An 11,036-nucleotide genomic window follows, 5' to 3' on the forward strand; every position below is an offset into this window, starting at 1 on the left:
GAGGGCTGGAGCACCTCTGCTATGGGGACAGGCTGAGAGAGTTGGGCTTGTTCAGCCTGGAGAAGAGAAGGCTCCGGGGAGACCTTATAGCACCTTCCAGTGCCTGAAGGGGCTACAAGGAAGCTGGGGGGGATCTTTTACAAGGGCCTGTAGTGACAGGACAAGGGGTAACGGGTTTAAATTGAGAGAAGGTGTATTTAGATTAGATATCAGGAAAAAATTCTTCATGGATTGAGTTGTGAGGCAGTGGAACAGGTTGCCCAGAGAAGCTGTGGATGCCCCATCCCTGGAAGTGTTCAAGGCCAGGCTGGATGAGGCTTTGAGCAACCTGGTCTAGTGGAAGGTGTCCTGCCCATGGCAGGGGGGTTGGAACTAGATGATCTTTAAGGTCCCTTCCAACCCAAACCATTCTGTGATTCTATGATTCTTCTTTGAGTTGTGAGGCAGTGGAACAGGTTGCCCAGAGAAGCTGTGGATGCCCCATCCCTGGAAGTGTTCAAGGCCAGGCTGGATGAGGCTTTGAGCAACCTGGTCTAGTGGAAGGTGTCCTGCCCATGGCAGGGGGGTTGGAACTAGATGATCTTTAAGGTCCCTTCCAACCCAAACCATTCTGTGATTCTATGATTCTTCTGCACGTGTCTGTCCTAGGTGTATGTCTCACTCTATGAAACTCATTTTAGATTTAAAAACCACAAGCATAATAATAATAAGCATCACCATAATAATAACAACAACAACAACGACAACAACAAAACTATAGAGTTAGTAATGCAAGACCTTTGAACCTCTCAGTTCTGTTCAATGGTCATTGTACTCAGCCTGTGAAGGTGCGCCTGTGGGGGAGGAATCAGTGACTCGTTTACAAACCAACTTGGAAAAGAAAGCCAAAAAGCCACCAGACCCTCTACATATCCTTAACTGTCTCCTCTGACCCTGGAAGGAAATCTACTTTTATGGACTATGTATGGAGAGCAGATGGGTGCTTTCTCCCTCTTCCCAAATGCCTTACATGAAGACTGCAAGTATTTCAGCAGCCCCTTCTCCTACTCAGTAGCAGTTCATGTCCTTTGGGCTAACAGCTGTATCAGTGCTGAGGATCTCTCAGCTTAGGACTCTCCTCAAAATTATTAACTGAAGACTGCCAAAGGACTCCATTTTCTCATATTTCATGTAACAGCAGTTCACTCAGCACAAATATCAGTGAACCAGAAAGATTTTAATATTGCCTTGTGCTGTATTTGGGGAAAGAATTTGAAAGTGTTATCTACCACTATCTGTCCTGTTGGTAATTGCATGTATATTTCTCTTCTTTCTTTCTAAATCAACAGCCACGGTTACGAACACCACCTGTATAATAGCACTATTGCTGTGGAAACCTCAGCCTAAGCAGCTTGCCGTGTTTTTTGTATTCCCTGCTCTTTGGGGCCTATCTGATGCCATTTGGCAGACACAAACTAATGGTAAGTCCTGGTGACAATGAAATGTATTCTTTTGAGATATAGAAATCTGCTGGTTTGTATTTATAAAAGAACACGTGCATAAAAATGATAATGGGTTTAAGACAGCATCTAAAAGAAATATGTTAGCTCATTGGAAAATAGAATAAATAAGAACAAGTTGGGAATAAGAAAGTAAAATACTCATTAAACAATTTTTTTCCAAGATGAAGAGAAAACACTGCAGAAGATGAAAATGGATACTCAGAATAAATATTCTGAAGGAGTATAAGTATTTCAAAGAAAATTAGAAACCTAAGAAGAATTATACATTTAGTCTGTCTTTTGCAATAAATGAGAGCACTCTGGGTAAAAAATCAACTCAAAGCTCAGCAACAAAAGGAGAAAATTGGCTGTTAGGAGTTATTAGAAAGGGGGGAAAAAATAAGCTAAGGAGAAAACTACAGAGAGCAAAATTATGCAGCCAAGTAAATCCATACAGTTCTGACCTGCTCCATTCCAAAAATCATAATACAAAGTGATTAGGCATAAGAAGGCAATAAAAAGGAGCAGAGTCATGGGAGACTTCCACTTTAAGGAAGATGAACAAACTAGATCACTTTAGTCTGGACAAGTGATAAGTAAGGAAAGCAGCCAGTAAGATAATTAATAATATGGAGAAGGTGATAAGAAATTTTCTATTTCTATTAATAACAGAACCAGTGGCACCAAATAAAGTTATCAAGCAACAGGCTTTATAGAAATCAAAAGAAAAGCTTTTTTTCACATAATGCACACTCGAAGTATGTAATTCATTGCCCAAAATGTGAATGTTTTTAAGCTGGAATTACATCATTTCAGGGCAAAATGTTCTTGAGGGCTACTGAAGCCTGCTGGTCCAGAGGAAACCTCCAGTTCAGAAAGTCTTTATGTCTTTGATTGCCAGAGTCAGGAGGGCATTTCAAGGGAAAGATCACCATATACTTGCCCCATTTCTTATCTTCTTATCCTAGGAGTCTGTTACCGGAAGTATACCATTGGACTTATCTGATGCATTACAGTTGTTCTTATAAACTTTCATGTTCTTCTGCTTTGTAATACCGTGCAATCATTATGTACTGACAGTTCAGATAATGAGCTGTTACAAACTGACTTCTGTAAGGGATTATTTAAACTTATCCCTCAATCAAAACTAGAGGAAGGTCTCTTGCAGAGACGAAAGACAGACTCTAAAATGCTGGAGAGGGCAAGAAAAAGCTATAATCTGTGATGTCTTGTCTGCTCATGACTGTCAGTCACACTCTTTTAAAATCAATACCATAGCCTGTGTCAGTAAGACAGTTAAATGCTCTCCCATCTGCTCCTGTATTTTGCCTCTTATTTCATGAATATTGTTTTCCTCTATCTGAAACTCATATTTGGCAGATGCCTTAGGAATATGTACGTGACTGAACTAGTTCATCTGTGCCCACATCAGGTTATGTGTCTTGATCTCCCTTCCTCCCTCTAGTCCATCTGGTTGCTTCAGTGCTTCAGGATGATTTCACTCACTAGGTAAATTATCATGTTCCTCCAAAGGGCAGCCACCGCAGCCCTTGGCCCAGCGCTGACAGTGGCCTCCTTTCAAGCACATGTAGTGTCCCTGCTTCTACACCTAAGGAACTGGCCAGCCAGCGTTCTTCTCGGTTCCTCCAGCAGCTCCAGCTCATATCCCTTAAAAGAGAGCTAATGCATACATCAAAGGACACCCTCTCACCTTCTCTCATTCCAACCCACAGCCTTGTGCCTTTGGTACAATTTTAAGCCAGCGCTTTCATTATTCAGGTTCATGGAAGGACAATATCAGTGAGGATTTGCTCCCTCTGAAGTAAAGCTGCTCATTCATTTCCTGCTTCCTCAACCACAGTCTTCTTTCATTGTTCATCAAGCTTCTTCCCAACACCCTTGAGAGCCATATCTTAGTCTTCCCCTGGGATAAAGGACTTGTCCTTTATCCCGCTTCTCTCTTTTCCAGAAAGCCTTGCCCTCAGACACCTGGCTTCTTTCAATATCACAGAAGGGCTGAGGTTGGAAGGGACCTCTGGACATCACCTGGTCCAACTCCCTTATTCAAGCAGGGCTACCCAGGCAGACCCAGTTACACAGGACCATGACCGGTCAGCTTTTGAATATCCCTAGGGAGGGAGACTCCACACCCTCCCTGGGCCACCTGTGTGGGTGTTCATTCTCCCTCACAGTGTAAAAGTTTTTCTAGATGTTCAGAAGGAACCTCCTGTGTTTCAGTTTGTGCCCATCACCTCTTGTCCCCTCTTCTTGGACACCACTGGGAAGAGCCTGGCTCCTTCCTCTTTGCACACTCTCTTCAGGGATTTACATACATATGAAATGTCCTTTGAGAAGGACATCTCCTCAGTAAGGTCCCTGCATGCCTGACAAAGATGGACCTGGTGCTCACTTTAGGAAAACTGAGGTAAGTACAGAAGACCCAAGTGTCAAAGAACATGACAGTTCCCAACTCCCAGATGAGGCATGGACAAAGCTTCATGCTTCCTTGATGGCAAATGAGCTCTGCAGCCCTGTGACAAGGCTGACCTCTATTACAGCAGTGTTACAGGTCATCGCTACTCCCAGATTCCTGCAGGATACTTGTGAAAATTTCACATTTGTGTCATCTGGGAAAAAAAAAAAATGTTGTGCATGCTTGCACAGTACACGGTACCTTTTTTTTTTTTCCCTGTGCCTTTTACAGCTATTCCACAGCTCCCAGTTATAAAATTATACAGAGTTTGCTTTGTCACATTGTCACATTGTAACATCGAGTGATGACATGAAACCTTAACAGAGGTGTGCAGTGACATTACTCCATAATGCCACATACCAGAACAGGATCTTCAGCTTGACATGCCCATTTAGCCCCTAAAACAGCAAGAGGGACTAAGGTCTGTGGTCCTTCCTTTGGCAAGCTCCCATGACTGCTGCTTGGGCCTCAGTAGATTAACACTGAACAAATACAGTGGCATGGTGCCACATATTTGAGGCATTCCATGGCAATGGAAGATAGCTTCCTCCGCTAGCTGCAAACTGTTGATGCTGGAGTTCCCCCTAGAGGATATGTACACAGTGCTCTCAGTAGATGAGCACTTGGGTCTTACAAAGGCTTCCTAATATGTTTGTGTACGTGTGTGGACACTCATCTATTTCCAGTGAAAACTGCATATTTCACAGTGCGTAGTGCCCTCTAACCTGAACACAGGTGCTATTACTATCTCCCCAGCAATAAGTGCACATGAGGTGTAACAGTTATGTAGCACAGAGCTATTGGGTAGACTACAGTAAAATGAAGTTCTTTCCAGGCTGATGTGCATCTTTAGGAAGGATATGAATCAGTTTATAAACCTGGACTCAAATGATTTCCAGCAGCCCTGTTATGTAGCCATGCCTACTAATACCAGGGGAAGGAGTGGTAAATAGGGAGGATAATTTCCATGGAAGTGAGCCTCAAGAATTCAGACCTAGCAGTCTCTCCATTCAGCTTGGTAGGTCCTGCTAAAGCTTAAGCCAGGCAACTTGCACCACAATGCACCCAAGAGTTTGTGATAAGAACAAATGTCTAGGTTTGAGGCAAAAGCACCATTGTGGTCCTATCTAATGGTGGCTGATACCATATATGCATCCTAGAAATGAGAACTTTCCTACCAAGTCAGCCCTTCCTATGGCTAGATCCCCATTCAATTCTCCCATTGCTTTGATTGAAAAAAAGGCTTAAAAATAGCAAGAGAAAATAGGTACCAGCTGAAAGACAGAATCTTTACACATAGAATTGTCATGACATCAGAAACTTTCTTACATTAAACTCTCTTTTCAGAAGATAACACAGAGCATATCAGCAAAGTTATATGAACAACTTGTACTTGCTCCTTTATTAGGCAAAACTATGAAGGATTATTAAATAGTTCACATTACACTACACTTAGACAGTTTAATGAACTAAGTACATCTTGTGATGCACTTACACAGATTTTCCATCAAGTCTAAATTGAAACGTTCAGTAAATGTCCTCATGGTCATCAGGATGCAGTAAGTTTTTACATATAGATGATGTCTCCCCTTTCTTAACAGAAATGAAGAGTTAGTTGAGCCTACTGTCATGTCTTAAACCCCGTCAGCAACTCAGCACCACACTGCCACTTGCTCACCTCCCCCCTGCCCCAGTGGGATGTGGGGAGAATCAGAGGAAAAAGCAAGAAAACTCATGGGTTGGGATAAGAACAATTTAATAATTGAAAATAAATGGGATAAAATAATGATATTAATAATACTAACAATACCAACAATACTAACAATACCCATAATAGTAATATTGATACTAATAATATGTAATGAAAATACTACTACTACTACTATGTAATGAAAATAATGGAAAAGAAAACAAATTATACAACTGCTCACCACCCATGGACCGATGTCCAGTAGTCCCTGAGCAGCAAGAGGCAGAGCCTGAGCGAGACAGCTAGAGCCCAAGATCCCCAAAAGCCAGCAAACCAGCAGAGCCAGACCCCTGAGAACCAGACCAGAAGAGTCAGGCTCAGTGAGACAGAGACTCCTGGCCCACTCTCCCCAACTTATGTATTGAGCATGACATTTTATGGCATGAAATATCCCTTTGGTCAGTTTGGGTCAGCTCTTCTGCCTGTGTCCCCTCCCAGCCTCTTGGAGAGAAGAAGATGGGAATGCAGGTGCAGTATGAGAAACAGAAACAGCCCTTGGTTTGGTATAAACCTTGCTTAGCAACAGCTAAAAACATGAGTATGTTATCAATATTATTCTCAGCACAAATCCAAAACACAGCCTCATACTACCTACTGTGAGGAAAATTAAATCCATCCCAACTAAAACCCACACACCTACCCAGATTTCTAGAGAACTTCGTACTCCTCTGTGCCTTTTGGCTGAATGTGCTTATTTCAAACAGATGTGTTGTTAGAAAGAGAAGTGGATGAGGAAAGTCAAGGTTCATGGTATCCCCCTGCCCTCCCTGCACACCACAACTGAGTCAGTGGAAACATCCTCTTCTTTATCACCACCAATGCTAGCTCAGCACACAGACGAAAGTAAGCTCTCTCCACTTCCCTGTGTGCCCGACCAGTTAGACCTGGAGGCTGGGAAATCCTCCCTGAATCTCACTTGTGAGTGTGCAGCTGATGGAACTCAGTGGGAACTTCCCAATGAACATGACTGCATCAGGACGATCAGTTTAACTCAGTCTGTGTGTCAAGCAAGTATCCCAGTTGCTGCCCAGAGGTTCTGTATACAGCAAGGATATGCTTTTTGTCAACCTATCCAGAAGTTGAAAATTGGAAAACCTCGTTATCTCAGAGTCAAATCTTCTCTGCATGTTAAATCTGAGCTCAGTTGTAGCATTCTCCTCAGCTTTCTGATTTAAGTCAGTTTGTTTCTCTTAACTTGGCAAGTACGAATAGCACACACTACTACCATTGCCAACACGCTGTGCAAGCCTCAGCTGGGGGCTCCCTGAGGCCAAACTTTGGTGAAAACAAGGGACATGCATTTTACATGAACATTCCCTGCCTGTTCCTAGGCAGGTGAAAGAAATGGTTTGAAGAACAGGTAAGCAGTGCATGCAGGGTTCATGCAACTTCTCCCCAAAAGTGGGTAAGGATGGCAGCAGGGAGGTTCCTATGGTTCCTTGATCCTTTCTACCCTACACTGAAAGAGCATCTTGGATGCTAAGGGCCATGTTGTCCCTAGACAAAACCAACTGTTCTTTGACAGTCTGTGATGACTTGCTATAACCTTCTCAGTAGTTATACTTGGAGACTCTACCATGTCAAGAGCCATTTCTAGCCACCTCTTCCTCCTCACTTACTCACTTTTCAGCACAAGAACGTTCCCTTTTGTAGCCAATAGTTTGATAAATAAACTTTCTGACATCCTACTTCACTCACCCTTTCATCCTTTCTCCCATTTTCTTTCCCTTTTTCTCCAATATTCTCTATTTTGTAATTTTTGCTCTGTTATTTCACTTACAAGGAGCCACAGGAGTGCAAAAATGTTTTAATACAAAGCTTCAATTTTCCTTTCACTGACATTCAGGAGAGAGGGTCTATCTTCCCCTTTGCAGACCATTTATTCCCTTTGCAGAAAATAGATGGTTTCATACTTAGTCTCACACGATGTGTCTCTCCTGCCTTCTAGGACTCTATGGCATTTTATTCGAGAAACACAAAGAAGCTGCCTTTGCCAATTATCGTCTCTGGGAATCACTTGGATTTGTCATTGCCTTTGGTTATAGCACCAAATTGCAAGTCTACATCAAACTGTACATTTTATTGTCTGTGCTTGTGTTGTCTATGGTGACGTATGGAGCGGTTGAATACATTGAAGCTAAGAGCTCTCCTGGGACACCTACTACTACAAAGAAGGAAAATGTAGCACCCCTTGCCCAGGAAACACACATGTAATCCAACAGGGTCAGAGCGATAGAGGCAAAGAAAACTGGCCAGCTCCTACAGGCATGTCTCCAAGGGTGTTCCAGTGTGCACGATTTTCAGAAAGGGAGTAAGGGAACAGATTTCAAGGCCAGGATAATGAAAATGTCTTACAAGTAAAAATCTCAGTTGACATCTCAGTTTTATAAGGGAAGATTATCTGACTTGATCCTTTCATACAGATGACTAAATGTTTTCCCTTTTTTTAATTAATAAAGTTTTAATAAATGTAAACAAGACTCTTAAAATCCTCATATTTTTATATCTGTGCATCAGACCTAGTACCGTAGCTTTACAATCAAACCTGAAAAGCCCACAAGTGAAATCAGAAGATGGCAGCAACTGGGGTTGCTCAGCTGATTGCAGACAACACACATGATTTCATGGAACCATTAGTTACAAAGATTTATGTTGTTCTCATCCTGCGCTCTGTAACCCTTACTGTAAATAATATCAGGTTATAAACTGTCTGTATCTACAGATCATATCTGGACACCACAAAATCCACTAGCTGTTGAGTCCACCAACTTCTCTTGGGTCAGCAGACAACTGTGTTTCTGCCCATGTCACCCTGCTGTCCCAGCACTTTTTCCCTTCATGTTTTCTTGTCTCCCTATTTTTCAGCCACCGCTTAGAGCAGATGTCTCCCAAAACAGACAGCTTCCACATGACCACATACTTCAGTCATGATGAACTTTCCCCATTTTCCCATCCACAGAGAGAGCTGTTTTCAAGACAAGCAACCAGGGCATGTTACCTGGGGAATCCAGCCATGCAGAGGATGCAGGTAACAGTGCAAATCATAGTGTGAGGAGGAGGAAAGGAGGATGAGCCTATGCTGTAATATCTCCTTGAGATCTAGCAGTGGGTCAAGTGAGGATTTTCCTTATCTTATTTCAACTTCTGTTTAGTTTTATCCATATTATATTCTTTCCAGATTTGTATTTTGTGGTTCTGCTGCAAGAAGAGTGCTACAGTGCAATTACTGGGCAGTGTACCTACATCCTGATGAGAAAGCACTCAATGATACCATGATCATTACTGGTAATGACACTATGATCAGATCCACTGCATGAGGCAGACAGCATAAAAGAAATTGAGGAAAACGCTGTTCATCTCCAAGATTAGTGTTGCCCCTGGAAATAAACTACATGGCTAGTTAGGTTGCTGCATGTCATGGAGCTAACATTTGAAGCTACTTGTTCTCAGCTATTAACCACAACTGGAGGATGAGGCACCATATGGTGTGACAATGTGATAGAAATCAATAATACAATTTATGTGGAAAAAAAAATCCCTAAACTGTTAGGGCTTTTAAATAACAGTACCTTTCATGCCACTTCACTATCTCTGTAACGTTTCTTGTTCACAATCATCTGGAGACCCCTCCAGACTTCACCTGTGTTGCTTCATGGCTTTTCATACAATAGACTTCTTTTCCAGGTCTCATGCAATTAAGTAGAGTTCATTATGTCCTACAAAAAAGAAGGTGACAGTTGGACTCCCTCACAGATCCACCTTCCTCTTGTGCCTTTGCCCTGTCAACTCAAAGGCATGCTATTAATCTCTCTGTTGGAAATACAAACGGCAAAACTAGAGTGACTGCAGAATCCTGACAGTTTCCCAGCTGACCAGAGATTGCAGATGGATTTGCTAGGCTGCTGCTGATTCTCACCCTGCCCTGCTTCCATCTGATACAGAAACTGGGTTTCATCTTGATAACAGACAGTGAAACACATCTCCAAATCCTCCTGATTCTCTTTTACACAGCAATATTCAATGGCAAGTCAAGCAAAGAAGATTTTTGAGATGAACATCATTGAAAATCTTATCAGTGTGAGTGTAACCATTATAGTTTATTTGTAACAGCCCAACACAGAAATCAGTATCTCACCACACGAAATGCTGTACACAGCCCCAGAACAGAAAGATGATCCCTCCCTCAGAACAGCTTGATAAGTTTTCCTTTTTCTTCCTGCATTAGGTCTGGCTGAGGTTGACTTAATTTTCTTCCTAGCAGCCCATATGGTGCTGTGTTTTGGATTTTGTCACTAAAACAGTGCTGATAACACACCAGTGTTTTGGCTATTGCTGAGCAGTGCTTGCATGACATCCAGGTTTTCTTTTATCCCGCTCTGCCACCTCAGTGAATAGGTTGCAGGTGCTCAAGAAATTGGGATGTGATGCAGCCAGGACAGCAGAGACAGATTGACCAAAGGGATGATCCATACCACATGATGCCACGCTCAACATTAAATGCTCAGGGGAAAGGAGGAAGAAGTGAGGATGTTCCTGGTTATGGCATTTGTCTTCCCAAGCAACTGCTATGTGTGCTGAGGTCCTGCATTCCAGGAAGTGGCTAGACACCTGCCTACTGATGGGAAGTAGTGAATGAATTCTTTAATTTTGCTTTACTTTCACACAGAGATTTGCTTCACCTATCAAACTGTCTTTATCTCAACCCAGGATCACTTTAGCTCTTCTGATTCTCTCCTGCACCCTGTTGTGGGGGAATGAGCAACTAGGTGGGTGCTTCGTTAGTGGCCAGGGTCAACCCAGCACACCTCATTTGTTTTGTACTCTGTGTGCCCAGGATTTGTCTGCAAGAAAATTCAGCACACAGCTCCTCACTCCACAGGTTCCAGCTGAAACTGAGGAGCTACCAAGGAGCAAAAAAAAGGTGCTCTGACCTTGGAGAGAACTTCAGTATCACTGACACAGAGTCAGCATGGGAGACAGCACCTTGTAGCCTCTGGTTTAAGGAGCTGTTTTCCACTCTTGATTTTGTCACAGAACTTTACTGCAGTCATTGCCTCAATTGTAAAATAAGGGGGAAAACAACACTTCCATCCCACAGGTAGTGTGAGGAAAAACTCTATTACCTTGGTAGTGAAAGCCACAGTTACACATGGTGATGCAGTGAACTCCTGGGACAGGGTGAGGACATGATCTACACAGAAATTCCTATTTAGGACATCATTATGCGTGGACAGTACACAGTTATAAAATTTATGTGGGTTTGTTTACTATAAAGGCAATAGGGATTTTGCTGCATAGTATATAAAAAAACCCCACAACTTCAGGGAGAAGT

General features: G+C 42.6%; 1 protein-coding gene across 1 annotated transcript in view; it reads left to right on the forward strand.

The window, feature by feature from the left end:
• The window catches only part of UNC93A (unc-93 homolog A (C. elegans)), a 19,050-nt gene extending 11,132 nt beyond the window's left edge, over positions 1–7,918 (forward strand). Inside the window, exons 6-7 of the mRNA XM_010157403.1 lie at positions 1,329–1,460; positions 7,653–7,918. Coding sequence (XP_010155705.1) covers positions 1,329–1,460; positions 7,653–7,918 — 398 coding nt within the window. The remainder of the gene's footprint in view (positions 1–1,328; positions 1,461–7,652) is intronic.
• The last annotated feature ends 3,118 nt before the right edge of the window (positions 7,919–11,036 follow it).

Source organism: Eurypyga helias, unplaced genomic scaffold, assembly GCF_000690775.1.
Source record: "Eurypyga helias isolate BGI_N326 unplaced genomic scaffold, ASM69077v1 scaffold898, whole genome shotgun sequence".
NCBI lineage: Eukaryota > Metazoa > Chordata > Aves > Eurypygiformes > Eurypygidae > Eurypyga > Eurypyga helias.